Source organism: Aricia agestis, chromosome 16 (genome assembly GCF_905147365.1).
Source record: "Aricia agestis chromosome 16, ilAriAges1.1, whole genome shotgun sequence".
In the NCBI taxonomy this organism is placed as follows: domain Eukaryota; kingdom Metazoa; phylum Arthropoda; class Insecta; order Lepidoptera; family Lycaenidae; genus Aricia; species Aricia agestis.
In genome coordinates, this window is record NC_056421.1 from 11,328,735 (window position 1) to 11,349,848 (window position 21,114).

At 35.0% G+C, this 21,114-nt stretch overlaps 1 protein-coding gene across 2 annotated transcripts in view; it reads right to left on the reverse strand.

Moving 5' to 3' along the window:
• Positions 1-292: 292 nt before the first annotated feature.
• The window catches only part of LOC121734681 (connectin-like), a 98,563-nt gene continuing 77,741 nt past the window's right edge, over positions 293-21,114 (reverse strand). The window contains exons 1-3 of one of the 2 annotated variants that reach the window (XM_042125281.1): positions 2,790-2,924; positions 1,638-2,671; positions 293-978 (exon numbers count right to left, since the gene is read on the reverse strand). In XM_042125281.1, coding sequence (XP_041981215.1) covers positions 326-978; positions 1,638-2,652 — 1,668 coding nt within the window. In that variant the 5' untranslated portion in view covers positions 2,653-2,671; positions 2,790-2,924 and the 3' untranslated portion in view covers positions 293-325. Of the gene's footprint in view, positions 979-1,637; positions 2,672-2,789; positions 2,925-21,114 lie in introns of those variants that run through there. The other variant, XM_042125280.1, reaches the window with a different exon arrangement.

Consider the following 21,114-nt stretch of genomic DNA (forward strand, 5'->3'; position numbering starts at 1 on the left):
GGTTAAGTTTTGGAGAAGGAATCAGCGGACAACGAATCGAAGATTTTCTGTTCTTTTATTAGAACTTTTGTCGTGTTGTCTCTTTCCCGCTCTGCGATGGGAGACTTGAGATTGGTGAGACAGCAATACATTTTCAAATACCTATTTTCAATTTCTCTCGCCCTTGGTGTATCCTCTTAAATTAAAAGCACATAGCTCAGTGCCGTTCATTATTTTAGGCATTTGCTTCTAGCTACTATGAAAGGAAAATTAAAAGACCAGCTTCCTTAAATTACGTTTATTTTAATGACTGTGAGATTAAATTATTAATTATTAACATACGTGTCTAATACTTAATTAAATATGTTAAATACAATGTTATAGCGATCATTGAAACAGACGATACGGTGTCTATAGCTGAGTTTACAGGGGAAGAGACAATTTCTTCTTGTGTGCTACGATATGCCTTTATTCTTGTGTGTCCTTCGTCTGCTGCCATATTGTTAGCTTCGTATTTATCATCAGGTTTCGCTGACACGGTTGCTAGTTTGCTCGTCGTAAAATCATTATTGTCGGTATACTTATCTGGTAGCTTCGTAGTTACTTCGTTCTTTGGTTTCTCAGGTTTGGTTGGAGTAAATGCGACTTTTGGTAGTTCTGTTACTGGTTTTTTCGTAGTTGTAGTAGGCGGGTTCAGAATGCTTTGTACATCTATCACTTCGTTGTTATAAACGTTGCTACAGTTCAGTAAGTATCTCATGTCTACGTAGAATAGTTTGCCATTCAGTTGTGTATCGTCGTAATATTCGTAATCGTTGTTTGCTGCATTTTCTTCTTCAACATTCTTCTCTGACTCGGCTGCTTTGTTCCATTTCTCTCTGATCTCTGATGTTGGGTTACACTTGAGGTTTTCTGTTGCCACTTTGAGGTAGGGGCTTCTGGTTTTGTTGAGGAGGATGAGGAACCAATCCAGTTGACAGGCACAAGGGAAGTTGTTGTCTGAAATTGAAAAAAATATTGTTAATTAAAAAATATTAAATGGAATATGTATTTTTTTTTTTTCAAAATGTTTTGAACACTAATAAAACACAACTTTTCGTGCACTTTTTCCACTATATTAATATAGTGGAAAAAGTGCAAGAAAAGTTGTGTTTTATTAGTGTTCAATATAAATTTCCACCAAGAACCAATCAATAACATATATCAAAATGTTTTGACTTCGCAGTTTCTTATTTATTATGTATTTGAAATATGATTAAACGTTAGGGTAAGGTTTTAAGGTTTAAACTGAAATAAGATAATATAATTCTTGATAAAAATAGCGTAATAGAGCTTGTTGTTTCCAAATATTTTAGAAAAACAAATTTATACATTCATTAAAATATACAGTGTGTTAGTGTAAACACCGTTATCCTTAAAACCATCAAATGAACCAGTCAAAATGAACAACTTTACACTTTTTTACACTAACATCTTGTATATAACATTAATGATTTATCAAAATACTCATTATTTTGAGTAAAGACTCAATATTTTGAGGACAGACTACTAATCTATGGAAAACCAACTAATCGAAGATTATTTTTACTGCAAAAAAACTTTCAAAAGTTTGTATTCAGAAGCAAATACATTGTATAGATTGTAAGTTCAAACTTTACCTTCCACATCCAAGTTGCTTGCATTGTTGTAAAAGTTCTCAAGTATCGGAGCCATGACTTCGGGTTTCAGATTCGCTAACTTGTTTCCTTTCAAACTCAGAACAACTAGCGACTTCAGTCCATCGAATGTTTTTTCATTATCAACACTCGTCAACGCGTTATGAGCTAGGGAAAGTGATTCGAGTTTCGCCAATCCCTTGAACGCTTTGGAATCTAGCAGCTGTATTTTATTCCCTTCCAGATTTAGGGATTTTAGGTTTTTCAGCGGCAAAAATGTATTATCGCCTATAACTTCTAAGCTATTCCCACTCAAATCTAGCTTCTCTAGTTTGCTCAATCCGGAAAATGTTTCACTGTTCAGCGAGAATAGACTGTTTCTGTCTATTTCTAGCTCTTTTAGATTTGTCAAATGAATAAACGCACGATCGTGTAACGTTATTAGTTTGTTGTTCGTTAAATAAAGCTTTTGCAGTGAAGGTAGATCGATGAATACGTCTCTATTAATCTCAGTTATGGCGTTAGCATCTAAACTTATTATTTCTAGTTCCTTGTGATGAGCGAACGAATGAACTTGAAGAGTCTTTATCTGATTATCACTTAGTATTATTTCTCTAACAGCACTTAGATTAGCGAAAGCGAACGGTTGTATAGCCTCTATGTTTGCATATTTAACTTCCACTTTATGTAGTCTCTTGGTATGTTTAAATGCATGTTCAGGGATGTATTTCAAGGTCACACTGGTTCTCATAAACACAAGTTTTGTCGCATTCTGTAGTTCACTAAACTCTTCCCAGTTTTTATCGTCAATTTCAACACCATCGATTGTTGCAAAGCATTCAGCGCTCTTTATGATTTCCTGTCGGGAGTCTTTGGCGCAGTAGCATTGGATTTTGTTTGTGTTATTGAAAACTGGATCGCACAGATGTGATTTGGTCTCGCGTTTCGCGTGCATTCTCCGGGCGTCAACGATTATGATCGCGATGCACAGCAAAGTGATTATTCTCCAATGCGCCATCTTTTCTGTATGTCGGGACCTGGAAAAGAATAAAAAAAAAACATCAATAAACTTAAAAAAAAAACCTCTTTTATAAGCATAATATACTTAAATAAAGATAATACATTTTGAAAAGGAGCTTTTATATGTGACCATACCTAATTTCGCAAGAAAGAAGTATCTTTTTCCTAATTTTATAGGTCAAACATTTAAAGTGTTCGTCAATTTTCGACGCGTTTATAAAGACGACAATAACATAGCGTGTACTACTCTACAATGACAGAAATAAGCTCTACATCACACGTTGATAAGTTCATCACAATTGCTCTGTAATTGACTATATTTATATGACACTTTTTATAACAATAGCAGCTACTGAATCATACTATGCACCAATAATAGTGTAAGTGACATCATTACAATGATTCTGTACTACAAAATATATAAAGGTGATACACATTATACATGTACCTAGTGAATAGTGATAGACCTGTAGCCTTAGCACGGCCACCAGTAGAAATGCGAAAGTATGGACAAACTGTGGACATACACTAAAGGTGCCGTTCCGATGTTTACTGCGGCCAATCGCGACCGACAAAAATTCAATTAAAATGCCACTTTATGACAGACTATAGTATATGTCATAGAGTAGGATATTATTTGAATTTTTAGGACTATAGTCTGTCATAAAGTGTCATTTTAATTAAATTTTTGGGAACGAAAAAAGATCGGAACGCTACCTTAAGTTTATCTCCACAGTTTGTCCATACTTTCGCATTTCTACTGGTGGCCGTGCTAAGGCTACTGGTGAAATCATCTGTAAAACTAAGTCCATATACTTATAGTAAGCTAGATTTATGAAAATGTACGGTTCCCATGTGATGAACTGGCGCAATTATAAACTTATCAGTCATCGTATCAAATAAATATATTTTCTACAAAAAACAGATTTCTACCTTTTTAACCGATTTAAAAAAGAGGTTATTTTTCTTTTTGAAATAAACTAATTAGCAATTTCCTCACTTTGCGTTATCACTAGCACCCGTATTTATGCTCTTTTATTCGACGCCAGCTCTCACCTACTTTATATAATTGTGTCATTAGGTTTTGTTCTAGAGTTTTCCCTGCGTTTTTTAGTTTTATGAGGATTTATTTTTGTTTCTATTGTTTAGTGGCAGCCTACATGCGAAAAATGGGTTATGAGGAGTCATTAAAACCCGAATTAGCAGTGAACAGAAAGAATTTTAGAATTTTTCAAAAGGTTTTTGTTTATCATTCATTACGAAAAATAAAGTTTCCCGCGTGAGAGAAAATACGCCAGAAACTATTATGTCCCGAAAATTCAGTGCGATATTAACAACCAGATGACGCCCGCAACTCCGTTGCGCCAAAACTCGTTTATCGCGCGGGGACCGTACATTTTATCGGAATAAAAAGTATCCTATGTCCTTTCCCGGGACTTAAAGTATCTCCATGCCAAATTTCAGCAAAATCGGTTCAGCGGTTTGAGCGTGAAGAGGTAACAGACAGACAGACACACTTTCGCATTTATAATATTAGTATGGAAGTCGATATTGGCTTCCTTATGATCCGTACTAATAATAATAAAACTCAAAACTTTGAGTTTATTCATTACAAACATAGAAAAATACGAATAGCTTTGTCCACACTGTGCCTTTTTTTTTGTTCATCAAGGGCATGCGTAGCAGTCAACAGCGTACGTGAGTCATGCCCGAACGCATGCACTCTGAGTTCTGAGCGTATCCAAAACTTTCACTTAGTTCAATTTTTTCTGGAATTTCTTATGACTAAATAAGCCGCACATATTCCACCCAGTAAAATGTTCTCGTCGCACATGTTACAAAGCTGACAGACAATGTAACTTAACAAAAATGACAATGTTGGCGTTGCGTTCGTTAACGCATTCAATAATTATTGAAAGCGCCAAACGAAAGTTGAATACAAAGAAGATGACGAAAATTGAAGACGAAAGCGCATAGTGTGGACATAGCTATTAGGTATTTCCTCTTTTTAATAGTAGCGTGATAAGCTACACGTTCGTAATCGCTTGTGAATCCACCATGGGCCATCATGTAGAGGCCACTTTACGTACATTTTACGTTCGGTCAATAAACTTGTCAAAAAAGATTCATTTATATTGCAAAAATATATTTCAACAAATGTTTCGCATTAGACAAGTGCTAAAAACATCGTTTGAATCATAGTTGTTATTTTAAACTGGGTTATGGATGTTAACACTGATTCCAAGTGATGGATGGAGGAAATCGGGTTTTTAAATTGCTTTATTACGCGATTCATGATGTTGATACAGAAATTAAGATGTTTCTTAAATATTCAGTATCTAAGGTTAGGTTGCATGGCGTGATTAAAGTTAAAGTTATGGTGAAAGTTATGGTTATAGTTAAGGCTAATAGTTAAGGCTTTAACCTTAACTTTGACCACAGAATTTGACAGAAGACGTTGCTGGTCCGACAAGGCTTTATAAGAACGTGGGCGTGGGCTGCTGGTAAAGGAGAACTGTCAAAAATGGCGTTTTTGTATGATGACAGCGTTAGTTCCTTTTTTCGCCATGTGCTGTTTAAAGCCTTGTTGTGCTAGGGTTATGGTTAAATGTGGCGTCTTGATGGCGTCAATTTTTAACTTTAATCAAAAATTTTACATTTTGCATTGTAGTTAAAGTTACAAGTTGGTGCAACCCATTCTAACTTTACCAACTTTGAGAGTCATATTGAAAGGATTCGTCTGTCGCTAGTAGTGTCGATTTTCCGTCTTTAAAGTTTAGAGCGACCGCAGACTTACAATTTCAAGTTGGCCAACTACATCGCATAGTATACCAATAGCTATAGCGACTTATGAGAGCTCGCACATTGCATCCAACTAAATTGTACAACTAAACAATTGGACACCGATCGTTTAAGAACCGCGATTCTTTCCGATTACCTACAAATTAACCCTCGGTTGGTCGCGCTTTCAAAATAACGCCGTTGGTCACCTGGGGTCTTTGAAAGCCCGAAAATTAAATGACATAAAAATGGCATAAATTTATATATTTCTTAACTTTTTTCTGTAAATTATTGTTATTTAATTCAATGTTAATCAAATTTCATGAAAAGATTATATTCTAAGACCAAAACTTACAAATAAAAAATAGAAGTCAAAAAAATTCAAGTGGAAACCGTGAGTTGGACAAATTAAAAAAATTTCAACATTATTTTAAAATTGTGGTAAAACGTGTAGGTAACTAAAATAACAGTTAAATTTCCTACAACTTAGATTGTAATTTAAAAAGCTAAGTCCAAATAACATGTAAACTGTGGAATGTTAAACATTGACAAATTTTCAGCAACAATACCTTATATATTTTATACATTTTTATGTTGTAATACTTTAAACGTATGGTAAATATACCGACAATTAGTTTCTAATCATTACCAAAAAATAATCATCATCATTTTGGTCTACATAGCAAAATATGCATTTCTGGAAAAGTGCGTCTAAAACTACCTATATGCAATATAAAACAATGAGAATTAACACACGAACATTTTAATTGATTTATTATTAAAATACAAGGAAAATCACAAAAGAAACCCATTTCGGTGTGAAAACTGTATGAAAATATCCAATCGAATTTAATTACGCGGTTGGTCACCTGCCCCTCTATCATGAGCTCTTAAAGCCAGCCAGAATACTGACTGGCTCGCATTTTGGTACCATGACCTCTATTTTCCAGCCAGTCAGTGGTCACGTGACACAAAACTCACTTCTCCATTGTTAACTGAGTAATAATTTCGTATCATTTGGTATCATGACAACACTTCTGACATAAGCTCGCTTGCTTTTACGTCAAATACAGCAATTCAATAAACACCAACCAACGAGTAGCTTTTACTGAATAGTTTACATTTTAGTAATTTTATTACATACTTTTTAGTCTTAAATTATATTGCTATTTAGTTGATTAGTTACTTAATAAGTTATATTTTAGTCTATAGCATATATTTTAGTGAAAATAATTCGTTATTAAAACCAAAAAACTAAACATTCGAAGTGTCCAAATTTTTGGAAAACGATTAAGTATTCTCAAGTTAATCACGAAGTGATACATAAGTAAAGACGTAGAGACCTTAGTAATCCATTTAGTGTTAGTGAGGTTTCAGAATAATAACATAAATGAGGTGTAGTATATTAGTACAATATACCTATATGTCTAGTCAACAATAAGGTTTGCATTTGTGCGATGAGCTAAGACTGCATTGATTTAGTACACAAGAAACACATACAAGGTATAAGGAACACAAGTGTTGTGTATAATTACTGTAAAACAAGTATGAATTTTCACCAAAAACCTACAGGTACAATCTTATATTTGCATTGTAGGTTTTTGTGTTATTTCACAAACTATTTCCTTGTAAACCTGAAGTATTTTGGTATATGCATGATAAACACTGCACCAAAGAGGTAAATTCAATATTAAGTACTTACTTTTAACAAGAATTTTCAGAACACAACCTTTTAAACTTTAGATGTATGTATAACATGCTCCGGATAAACATTGACACACCTAAACTAATAGAAAAGTTAAATAATTGATAATATCATAGAATCCCAATTAGCTAAATTCTCATATGAGCACTTTTTCATTTATAACTTCTTCTCTTGACTACAATATGGTATTATATGATGGTAATAGTGTAAATCACTAAATTTTACTCAAAAACAAAAACCTACATTATAGTACTTTTCCAAAAAAGACTTACTTAATAAGAATTGCATAACAAACATATGGAACTTATTGTTCATAAAACATAATATTATCATAGGAACATATATTATTATGTATTACCAAAAATACTTTTGTACCTCAATAATAATAATATTAGTTTTATATTATTACATTAAAATTTAAAATACATGAGGACTTTCGTAAGTCCTCATGTATTATACATTTTAAAAAGATGTGGTCGTTTTAGGGACCTATCAGACAGAGTGGTCATGCGTTGAAGCATTTGCGTTGGTGACTGAGGAGCAATTCTGACACATTCAGAACTCCTCCTGTGTGAGTATATAGAGATACTCACACGGGAGGCATTCTACAACATAATACAACACAAAGAACACAAAACCCTTGACCGCTCTCTGTCTGAGATATCCCAGGCAATTTCCCATAGTTGCAACTTGCAATGCAGTTTCTAATTGTTATTGGTTTGCCAAATAAAAGTCTGAAATTATAATATTGTTTTTATCTTTCATCAAAAGTTTGTATTTGAACTCCTTTAATAATAATAAATTAATATTTACACAAGGGATATTTGATTCATCTTCTTTGATTTTAAGTGACAAGACCTTGTTTAAGATTTCCGCTGTATAAATATTTTTATAAGTATAATATAAAAGAGATTTACCACTTGCCTATCTGATACTAGGTTGATAATAAGATGTAAGACAAATATAGTACCTACCTATTGATGAAAGCTGTGTATGAATATGTATCTAAGGTAGGTATATTTAAGTGAGAAAATAAATGAAAAAACACTTAAAAACGAGTATTTATTAAATTTCTTTTAATTAAAGCTTTTGAGTGAATATATATTATCTTCCTAGGACTTTGTCATCATTACACTTGCAATTCTTTATTATAAAATGTAGTACTTATAGTATCTCAGTGTTAGTAATCATCCTTTATCCTGAAAAATATTTGGTTCAGCGTATACAATACTAATAATGTAAAATGCCTTACAAGGCACGAAAAGGGGATTATTAAACTTATAAATTGCCTGTTTATGTTACAATAATACCTATTTGAAAGCTCAAAAAAACGTAGGTGTTCAAGAATGAGTTCAAGTTCAACAAACTATGTTCAACTCATGACATCAACTCTGTTGTAATGCATGTAATTGTAATCCACAAGTTTGATGCATTTCTAAGACTTTTTTATGGTAGATTATTTAGCGTAGGTATCAAATAGGTATAGGATATAATAAACTTATCAATTTCTTGCATATAACATAATCTCTATAAACTTAATAACAATATCTAATTATCTTTTTTTTGTCTCCTTCTTCTTCTTTTTTTTAATTGCCGACTCAGTTAGTTGCCAATGTCAGAGAATTCTTTCTCCTCTAGATCGCCATGCTTGTGATAATATAAACATGAAGGAGTGTTATTTTCTCAGTGTTTTCATAAAGGGCTTATAAAATACCAAAAAAATATAAATAAAACCATTTACACATTTATAATAATTACCTTTAAATACAATAAATCGGTGCAAAAGTAACTATTCCTACATTGACGACGTTATATATTAGAAAATAGTATATTTTATAATAAAAAATATCAATTTTTTTTAAACTATATTTTCATCTTGATTTACAATTTTTCCGTTAGTCGTTATGGCTAAGCCATTTCAATTCCTAAAAAAAAACAATTCCGTGAGTCAAATTTGACGTTCGTGTTTGACATTTCTTAATCCAGTTCAGAGACAATTATTACAGGTTACAACCATTCAGAAGTAAAAGTTGTTATGATGCGAAAAAAGAACAATTTACTTTACAAGTGTTTTCTGAGCTGCGCGGATTAGCTCAGGTTTTGACAAAGTTAATGATAAGGCCCCTGGGGTCTTTAAAGACCCCAGCGTGAACACATCTGTTACACATAATACATGCACGCGAGCTCAGACTAGTGGCAATTATATCTAAATATAATTCCTTCTAGGAAGCTACCTAAAGAGCGGAATTGCTACGATTAATTTAAATATAGTTTTTTCTCGATTTCGCAAACTTCGGGCTTTTAAAGACCCCACGCGACCAACCGAGGGTTAAAAAGCTATCCAATTAAATTGTGAAACTACGCAATTTAGTTGTACGATAGGCACACTTGAAATTGTATATCTGCGACGACCCTAATGTGAGGTAAGGAAAAAGCTTTCGTGTAGTGCTATAATATAATATATTATACAAGGTGTAACAAAACTAAATGATAATACTTTAGGGTGTGTATGGGTTATATAGAGTTCGCTGTGAAAGTAGCAGCACTGAAAAAGATTTTTCACCTTTGTATGGAAAAATAATGACTCTTGCCCATACAAATCACAAAAAAATTTGCTCTTTCAGCGCTGCTACTTTCACAGTGAACTATATAAGGGACGCATACACGCCTAAATTATTATCACTTAGTTTTGTTACACCTTATATGTTTGTGCATTACAATATTAATCTCCTGCATGTGATATCAATGTAAGTAGCTAGATAATGTTCTCGCACATTAATCGTACATTAAAATTACTATCATTGCTCTAAATCCATTTTCTGAATCTTTTGACGTGGGAGAGCCATGCTTCGGCACGATGGGCCGGCTCGACCGGAGAAATACCACGGGTTCACAGAAAACCGGCGTGAAACAATGCTTGCGCCATGTTTCGCCGAGTGAGTGAGTTTACCGGAGACCTAATCCCCTACCCTTTTCCCTTCCCTACCCTCTCCTATTTCCTTTCCTACCCTCCCCTATTCCCTTGCCTATCCTCCCCTATTACCCTATTCCCTCATAAAAGGCCGGCAACACACCTGCAGCTCTTCTGATACTGCGAGTGTCTATGGCCGACGGAAGTTGCTTTCCATCAAGTGACCCGTTTGCTCGTTTGGCCCCTTATATCATATTTAAAAAAAAAAACTTTTTTTCTGAATTCTTCATAATATTTAGCTACTACAGCAAACTAAGGCAAAGAGTTACCTCTTAGAACACACGGACACACATCCACATTAATATTGCTACGGATTAAAGCATTAGGGAGCTGCGTCCAGCAATCCCTGTACAATCACAGCATCAAGCATTAATTACATCCCCGTCCAATCATCCCGTCCTGTCATATCAACAGGATTATTGCATAGTGATGCAGATTGTTACTGTGTACAAATCCGTAGGGAGACTAGGTTTAGACTGAATACACACGTTTTCCGGATTTGAGTTCAGATTTCGTTTTCCATATTCAGAATTCTGAATGCATGGAATCAGTAGAAAATAATATATTCGAATGCATAAAATCGAGTAGTTTAATAGAAGCGAATACAAGCGAACGTGTGCGAACGTATTCTAAGTTCTAACTTCTAACACGTTTGCCTACGTTCGCTTGTTCCCGAACGGAATGAATTCCGCACGCACGTTTTCCCAATACGACGTCCGAATTTGTTTTCCGTATTCGGAAATCCGAATGCAAGAAATCAGTAAATAAATAAACTGGCGCAAACGTTCGCTTTTTTCCGAACGGAACGACGCACGTACGTTTCAAGTGCAAGCCGGCGCGTGAAAAAAACGAACGTTTAAGCTACTCTCACAGAATTCCAAAATATCGTAATTCCACGTTAGGAAATCGAATACGGAAAACGCGTGTGTGTGGCCAGCCTTAACCGACTTCCGAAAAGGAACGTACGGCTGTATACTTTTGAGGCTAGGATTGCCACGGCGATCTTTAGGATACCTTGAGTCCTGCTAAAAGACAAAGGATAGAAAAAACGTACGATTCCCGTGCGATAAACAGATTTTGGAGCAACGGAGTCTTCTATTATTTTGATAGAAAGAAAGAAATAAACTATTTGGTAAACAATACAAACAAAACTAAAGAATTAAAAACATTTCAACACCTTTACCAAATAAGAGCTTACTCAGCTTGCTGAAATTTTAAACACTCTATATACTCTATAGCGAACTTAGTGACCTTCTATGATATCTATGTATTTGAATAACCTATTTACCTTTTTTATCTAGAAACCAAATTTTGCGTGCCAGTAATGACTTGCCATTAGCATAAAAAGCTTGCTAGTCGCTAGCACCCACGTTAAACTACTATCCTAAAACGGCATATTCTATGGCCAAATTTCCGTTGTGAATAAATATTGATCAAAAACCTATAACAATCATCGCCATTCGATCTTAGCCTTTAAGACGTTTGAGTAGAGTTCAATATCGCTTGTAGATAGAAGACAAATTAAAGAGTAATATAACCGTAGACAAAGGTTAATTTTTGATACAGATTAATTGCTAAAGTGCATGAAATAGCTCAATATCTTATATGGATGTTATAAATTGGTAGACATTAAAGCTATTATATTAATATTAGTAGCTTCCATATTTATAAGACGATGCAGAGGCTTTACAGGTTTTTTTTATGAAATAAGGGGGCAAACGAGCAAACGGGTCACCTGATGGAAAGCAACTTCCGTCGCCCATGGACACTCGCAGCATCAGAAGAGCTGCAAGTGCGTTGCCGGCCTTTTAAGAGGGAATAGGGTAATAGGAGAGGGTAGGAAAGGGAATAGGGGAGGATAGGGAAGGGAATAGGGGAGGGTAGGGAAGGGAATAGGGTAGGGGATTGGTAAATTCACTCACTCGGCGAAACACTGCGCAAGCGCTGTTTCACGCCGGACTTCTTTGAGAACGTGGTATTTCTCCGGTCAAGCCGGTCCATTCGCGCCGAAGCATGGCTCTACCACGTAAAAACTTACTTTATTGGAAAAGTAGCAGTGCTAAAAGAAAGAGTTTTTTTAGACATGTATTCATGATGCTGGGGGTCATAGAAAAGGCCAGGCCACAACACTGCGTTGCGGCGTCGCATCGTATAAATCTACGACGCCGCAGAACGCATCGTGAAAATTTCTGATGTAAATGAGTGCTGTGCTATTTGAAATTTTTGCGTTGCGACATCGCATCTTATCTATGTGGGATGTTGTATTTGGTTGTTGTTGGTCCAAACATAGAATTCAAAAGTAAGTTTTTCAGCACTGCTTTTTTAACAGTAAACTCTATAATAGGTACACATACACACCCCCTTTTTTTCGATGCGCAGGGGAAACCTATCATGGGTGCCCCGGGTTGGGGATGTGCCTCAGTTAGCTGAAGCACCCCGGGGGTATGTGGGACTCTTACCCACTAAAACCACCTGCGATTTGCCTTCAGCCGTATACGGAGGGATGTCCTGGATATGTCTAACACAGGACTCCCTCCACGACCAGCCGGTCTACCTCACAAGGGACCGGACTTTCACCAAAATTAGCTAACGCTTAGGCAACACATACACACCCTAAAGTATTATTACTTTGTTTAACAGCTACACTCTCTATATCACACTTTTTATTCCCTTTAACACTATGCTAACGTAATATTAGCATGTACAATAGCGTGAACGACGCTGTGTAAATCTACCGAACACAACAGAGGCGAATTAGGAAAAAAAAAAAAAAAGAATTAGGAAAAATAGTAGAACTCCTTTTGTCGGTAAAAGTTGAGCTGGCACCCAGCCAGCTTAGGTGATATTTCATTTTACATTAAAGCAACTACATAGAAGATAGGAAGTAAGCTCAGCAGATTACAGTCTCTTAAACATTAAAGTTGAAAAGGTTCTGCCTAGTAATAGATAAGAAAATGTTATCTCTGGTGTTTTTATGTATAGTGCAGTCCTACCATGGAATAGTTTTAATTGTGGCTAACTTATTTGCTCGAAATCCAATTGCATTATATATGCAAGGAATACAACGTGACTCGAAAAGACAGCAAATAGTAATGATACTAGCTGTTGCCCGCGACTTCGTCCGCGTGGACTTCAGTTTATAGCGCGCGATGTCAACAAAATTGGTATCAAAAGCTTTAATAAGAAAACCCTGGTACCCCTTAAATCAAAACAGCTGTGCAGTGTCAGTAGGGTTGCTGAGGATTCCTCTTCCGCTTCCTCATAATGAGGAAGTTCCGCAATATTTTCGGTTCCTCAACTGTTACCGCATCCTCATAAATAAAAATAAAAAAATGCTCTTCCGCTATCGCTTCCTCAAAATTTAAGAGGAATTTATGAGGAATTTCACTGCGCATGCGCGTCGCGTATTCATCTTTTTTGTGTGCGTGTGTTTTGCATGTTACTGAACTCCTCCTTAATTGCTGGACCGATTTTGATGATTATTTATTGTGTGTGTTTTGAGAATGGTTTAGATTCATAGTTTGGTCCACTGGAAAATGCCCTTTTAATTATTTTTTGTGTAATGTATGTACCTAGTTATGGATAGACAGGACAAAGACTTTTGTGTTGGGTCAGCTAGTATTTATAATTTCCTATCATCCTCTTCCTCATCCGCTTCCACTTCCTCATCCGCATCCTCTTCCTCAAAAAATATCCTCTAAATTTGCGCGTGAAAATTCCTCTTTCTCCTCTTCCTCATAATCACTAATAATAAATAAAATAAATAATAAAAATTGTTTTATTTCGGAATAGATTTGTGACAAATACTTTCAAAACGTTGATGCTAATGGTGCTTACCACCGGTTCGGGAACTATCCCGGCGAGAAGAACTTAATTAAAATTTAAAATTAAGGATTAATTTTTTTCTCACTTTTTACCAAAAAAGTGAGAAAAAAATTAATCTTTTTAAAATAAAATTTACAATTGTCACTTAAAATTTTACAATGTCAACATCCATACATAATTGTAAGTCATAATATAATAATGTAGAAGTAGCCTTGCAAGGAGCCATCCTACTCCCAAGCCCCCTACACTTTCACAACAACCCTATTAGTGTGCATATAATATTTCAATTTTTTAAATTAATCTTTATATGTTATGCCAAATTTTTAAGCTTATTTAGCCCCCCAATTACACAACTTTACTCATAAACTATTTAGTATTTATCATTGATAGGTTTAAGGTTACGTCACTGCATAGATATATTACTGATTTAAAAAGTAACGTAAAAAATAAGTAACGTATTAAAGAAATAACAATCAAATAATATTAACTCTACGATAATACCACCCCTTATAGAACGACTTCTGGGCAAGCGTTAGCGCGATGTAGGAGACGCACGGCGCCATCTATTTATTTTGAATTTTTGGAACTAACTTAATTTGAACAAATTTACGCATTTTCACCCCCTTACAACGCTTTTTCCCAGTAAAAAAGTAGGCTATGTCCTTTCTCAGGCTTTAGAATATCTGTAAACAAAATTTCATTATAATCGGTTGGGTAGTTTTGGCGTGAAAACGAGACAGACAGACAGACAGACAGGCAGAGATACTTTCGCATTTATAATATTAAGTATAAATTATTTCAGCCACCTTGCTAGTAGTCAACACAACTACAAAAATATTTAACCATGCATCCATCAGCGCCCGTAGCAAGGCTACAGTAGAAATACAAAAGTATAAGATAAATACTATAGTCTATGTCATAAAGTGGCATTTTATTAGATTTTTTGTCGATCGCGGCTAGCCCCGGTAAATATCGGAACGGCATGCACCTTCAGTTGTGTAGGCAAATATAAATCCCAGTATGTCCACCATAAACTTGGCAAATGTTAGAAATATGTTTTTGGCTATTGATAAAGGTATTTCTTGGAATTTTTAGCAAATGCTGATTTATATAGGAGATGGTGTGTAAATGAAATTATAAAAATATAGTTTTGATAAGAGATTACGCTTTAAAACCTTTTTAAAGTTTGGACATATCGGTGTTTGATGTATACTGTCGAAATTTATCGGAGTTTGAAAAATATAGCTGTGGACTTACCGGATTATGAAAAATAGGTACTGGACTTACCTAGTTTTGATAAATCTTATTTTGACAATCCCGTACCGAGGGTTGCTTCAACGTAATATTTTACTAAACCATAAAATAACACACATCTTATTATAATGTAGTTTAACTTTATTCTCGGCATTTTTCTTTTTAACTTTTGACACAGACATCTTCTTTGCTCTGCCAGGATTCACGTCACTAATTTTTATATTGCGTTCTTACATTTCTCACAAAATTCAATAAAATCGACGACAGCGAGGTGTATTTCTCTCGAAAATTCTTCAAACTGGCTGCCATCTTGGACGCCATTCTTAGTTGTGATTGGTCGAAGTGGACGTGCTTGAGTATGATTTCGATTTGTCAATGGATAAACTGTATAAAAACAACGTTTAAAATCAACGATTTATTTCAAAACCCGGTGGTTTTGAAATAAATCGTTGATTTTAAACGTTGTTTTTATACAGTTTTTGGGGATTTATCCTGATTTGGAAAAAAGAAACACAAAGAGAATTAAATTTCAAATTTAGCGCCATTCATTGACGACCTCTGTGGCTCAGTGGTGAGCGCATCGGTAGCTCAAGCCGGGGGTCGCGGGTTCGAATCCCGCCGACGGAACAAAAAAGTTTTCAATGTTCCCGGGTCTGGATGTGTATTAAATATGTGTATGATATAATAAAAATCTTAAATATATGTATAGTATAAAAGTATTAAATATATTTCCGTTGTCCGGTACCTGTAACACAAGTCCTTTAGGTACTTAGCACGGGGCCAGACTGACGTGGTGTGAATCGTGCATAGATATTATTATTATTATTCATAGTTCAGTTTCGAGTATGGGTGTGACTTGCCGGGTTTTGATATTCACCTACACAGTTTATCTCCGCTGTTAGTCTATACTTTCGTATCTCTACTTTAGCCATGCTACGGGTGCAGGGTAGTAGTTATTGAATAGTAAGGGACAGTCTATAGACTAGGAGCACCATAAGCGACAATGTTTGCGGACAGTCTGCGATAGTTCGAAAGTTGTCGCAAACTTCGTCCGGCCGATATTGACAAGTTTGTTCAGTATACTGGGATACTAAATAAAACACGTAACCGCAGGCAGTCGGGTAAAAAGATATTAAAGTATCGACGTCTATATTATATTGTGCTGAGTTTAAATTTAGCTTACTGTTTTTTTAACTTGTTTAGTTATTCGTATATTTTATTATCAAGAAGTTAGATTATACTTGAAATCAAAACGTTAGGGTTAATTAGAAATAAACGAGAAAATATTATATTGTGAAAGGAATTACGGACATAACGAGAAAAGCGGAAAATATGGCTGCTAATGGCTCCACTTCCATTAGGAACCCGTTTCTCGCAGATTTTACATTTTTTTGGGCGCAAAATTAAATGTAATTTACATTATTTGACATTACTGGAACGAGTTATAAATGTAACTGCATAATAGCTAGTTATTGTTTAATAATATTCATGATTTTGTGCATTATACAAATAGTTTAAATTGTAATTTGAAATTATTTATAGGATAATGATTATTATGTTTTGGAAATATTTATTAAACCTAAATAGTTTTATAATTATTTGAATACATAATTGTTAAATAGGAAACAACGAGCTTATTATGTTTAATTCTCCGGTGAGCGAGACACAATATTAGAGTAACAATAGATTTCCAAGAATCCACTTCTTGGAAATCTATTGTTATTCTATTGTGTCTCGCTCACCGGTGAGCTTATGGGGCCTGATGGGAATAGAGAATACAAAATAAATAAAGTATACAATATAATTGGTAATGTTCAAAAAATCTACTGTCAATTCAAATTAAACAACTTCAATACCAATCCTTTAAAATAAACAATTCATGGTTATCACACAAAGCACTTCAAGTTTTTTCAGTGACTGCATACGTTCGTAATAACTCGATGCGTGATCGACGATAGAGTGCATATGATGACGACGAGATACGGGCATGAGTGAGTGGTTTTATTCTGGAGTTCTGTAGCGTAGTCCTTAGGGCTACGTCAATTAATAATAGTTACAATAAGCATAAAAATGTTTAAGAAACTCAGTTATATTGTAAATCCATGCTAATAATATTTATAAATGTGATGAGATGTCTGTCTGTCTGTCTGTTACCTCTTCATGCTTAAACCGTTGAATCGATTTTAATGAAATTTTATATGCAGATGCTTTGAGTTTCGGGAATGAATAGGATACTTATTAACCTGTAGCCCTAGCACGGCCACCAGTAGAAATGCGAAAGTAATAATAATAATAATAATAATATCTATGGACGCTTCACACCACTTCAAACGAACGAAAGTATGGACAAACTGTGGAGATAAACTTAAGGTAGCGTTCCGATCTTTTTTCGTTCCCAAAAATTCAATTACAATGCCACTTTATGACAGACTATAGTCCTAAAAATTCTAATAATATCCTACTCTATGACATATACTATAGTCTGTCATAAAGTGGCATTGAATTTTTGTCGGTCGCGATTGGTCGCGGTAAAGATCGGGACGGCACCTTTAGTTTATGACCACAGTTTGTCCATACTTTCGCATTTCTACTGGTGGCCGTGCTAGGACTACTGGAAAATGTACGGTTCCTCCGTGATTCTTGGCACTACGGAGTTGCTGGTGTCATATTCTAGTTTCTTATATTAATTAAAAAATCCTTCTCTTTAGCACTTACTATTAAAATATTTAACGTTTCAAGTCTGCTACATGCCTACATGTTATTCTAGTTAAATTGTCCGTCGGATGTTCTTTGGAAAGTTTCATTTGCGATAACGGCCTTTGTACGTCAAAGTATGAATGATATACGCCCCATGTTCCGCTAAAAATGTTTCCCGAACAGTCTAGGTCAGGGATGGCGAACCTTTTCGTATCAACGTGCCCTTTTCTGAAGAAATCTTTCTGATGAAGTCATAAACGTGCCATTGAATTTTTTTTTTGTGATTCGGTGAATATTTCAAAAATTGCCTAATTTCGTGTTCACTATGTAGAAGTGGAAAATGACCTTCATTGTTGGTAAAATAATTTCGGTACTACATAGTTTTGTGAGCGTGCTCCAAATTTGATGTCACGTGCCGCCACGTCTGCCATTGGTTCGCCATCCCTGGTCTAAGTAATAAAAAATACATAGGCCCAAAATATTTCTTACGGTCTTACATCCAACAATATGCTATTCAATATTCTGTCTCTCTATGATACTATTTAGAAGCCACTCAAAAGACAAGGAAAAACAATTTATAGCATATTGTTTAAATTTTGAATTAGTAAGAGAATTACTCATGTCTAGGTTCTGAGTTTGAACTATTAATTACAGTATAACCTTTTACTAACCTCCCCCTAAATAAAAATATTTACAGAAGTATACAGATTTTATTTAAGTTTGTAATAGAAAGCAACATCTTGGAATCCTAGGATTTTCCAAAACATTAAACATTAATAAACGGAGCCAAAAGTTTATTTATCAAAAGGCACAATGAAAAATCGGCTGTTATACAGGAGTTCGTATTTCATGCCATCTGTTACTTTCAATTCCCTCGCTCGATTTACACAACTGTTATTCAAAAATAGTGTGGAAAATATTTAAATTTACTCCTGAATTGTGAATGCTTTGTTATGGCTATTGGCTATAGTCTATTTGCGTTTTATTTGCAGGGCATCAGCGTAAGCACATTTCACTGCTAAAAACACTGTAATTAAATAATGTTTTAAATTCACAGGAGTAACCAAAATCTTTTACTAGAATAGAGCTGCAAACTAAGACAGCTTTACACTAGGCCAGGGGTTCCCAAACTGTGCGCCGCGGCGCTCTGGTGCGCCGTGGAAAGGCAACAGGGGCGCCGTGAGTTGATCCTCCATCATTATTCATTATCCAATATCCATATTATATTTTTATTTAAAATGTAATATGAATTATACAAAGCAGGGCGATGATTAAATAATTATTATTTACTTGCTTAACCTAACTATAATTTGGTACTACTAATATATAATATTCTGTGCTATAATCATTAAAGGTGTTTATTTATGTATTTTTTTTTGTGATAGCTACGTAAACTATGTAGAGTAAAGGTGGCTTTCGGATCTTTGCCGACCGCGACCGGTAAAAATTCAAATAAAATGCTACTTTATGACATAGAATATAAGTGTCATTTTCTACTGACATGTTGGTGGCGACCCACGCTGCCAGAGTAGACAGAATTATGGAGTATGCCGACTTAGAGCTGATGTTGAAATTTTTAAATTTGACGTATTATGACGAAAATCGTCGCTAGGGTTGTTAACTTGTTACCTACGAATTTAAAACTATGACATATTCGCTGGACGTGTTCCTCTTTGGTCGTATTGTTGTTTGTATTTTGGCACATGCGATTAAAATTGTCAGAATCCAATTTTGAAATCTTTATTTGAAATATTTAAAAATAAATTATATCAGCCAGCGCGAGGCACATTCCGTTCATAATCCTAGTGAAACCAGACGAATTTGATAGATATTGAAACCTGTCTGTTTCTTTGCAGTCGAACTACTGGTCGTTATGTCTAATGTGACGCTGCCGCCGGCGGCGGCGTAAAAGCTAGTTGGTAGAGTAAAATGAAACCTATCGCCTATGTCATAAAGTGGAATTTCGTTTGAATTTTCGTCGGTCGCGGTCGCTCGGGGCATTGATCCGAAAGCCACCTTAAGGCGCCGCCGCGCGCCGCGCCGCGCCGTGACAAAATATTGAGTCGTAAGTGCGCCGCAGGCTGAAAAAGATTGGGAACCCCTGTACTAGGCCAAAAATATAGACCGTGCTATACGAACAAATTCATGCGGCTTATCCTTTATGTGTGAGTTGTGTCTTAAAAATAACTCTAAGTAGCGTTGTTTTATTTCTATGAGAAAACTCGTGTAGTTACATAAATTAGTCTAAATTATTATAACAATTAGTTATAATAACAAAGACCGCACACTATATATATATATATGGGTTTGTATTCTGTCTATAGATAATATTATAATACATTATAATTTAAAAATATTACTTCTTAAAATTCCAACAACATCTTTTCATTAAGTAAATATAACCTTCACTATTTTAGGCTTATTCTAGACTCTAGAGAAATAAACCTACTAAGCCTCAAAGTCGTTATCCGTGAAAAAAAAAGCAGAATAGGTTTCATTTTTAATATTTCGCCTCAAACTTCTTATATTACAAAGTGATGAAAATATTACAAACATGGGAATGAATGAGAAAACTTCGCAGGTTTTCACAAGTTATGCATATGCGGAGCTTATGAAGCATTTATATAATGCGCCTTCAGAAATTCTTACTGCAGTGAGTCAAACGTTTTAAAATCGTGTCAGAGTTGAAATGATTTAAACTATTATGTATATAGTGAAGATAAATCAAAAAATATGAAGATATTAATAATATTTTACTAGGGCATAAAACCTTGACGACCTCTGTGGCTCAGTGCTAAGCGTTGGTAGCTCAAGCCGGGGGTCGCGGGTTCAAATCCGGCCGACGGAACAAAAAGTTTTCAATGTTCCCTGCTGGCCGATTCTGTATCGTACATTTGTAAGTTAATCACTGAGTTAGTAACAAAACAGAGGAGTGAGCAACGGAAAGTCTCACTTTTGTATGCAAGTGAATACAAAAAGTGGCACTTCCCGCTACTCACTCCTCCGTTTCGTTATTAACTCAGTTATTAACTCACAAATGAACGATACAGAATCGGCCAGCGGGTCTGGATGTGTATTAAATATGTGTATGATATAATAAAAATCTTAAATATATGTACTTATGTAGGTATATTGTATAGTATAAAAGTATCAAATATATTTCCGTTGTCTGGTACCTGTAACACAAGACCTTTAGGTACTTAGTACGGGGCCAGACTGACGTAGTG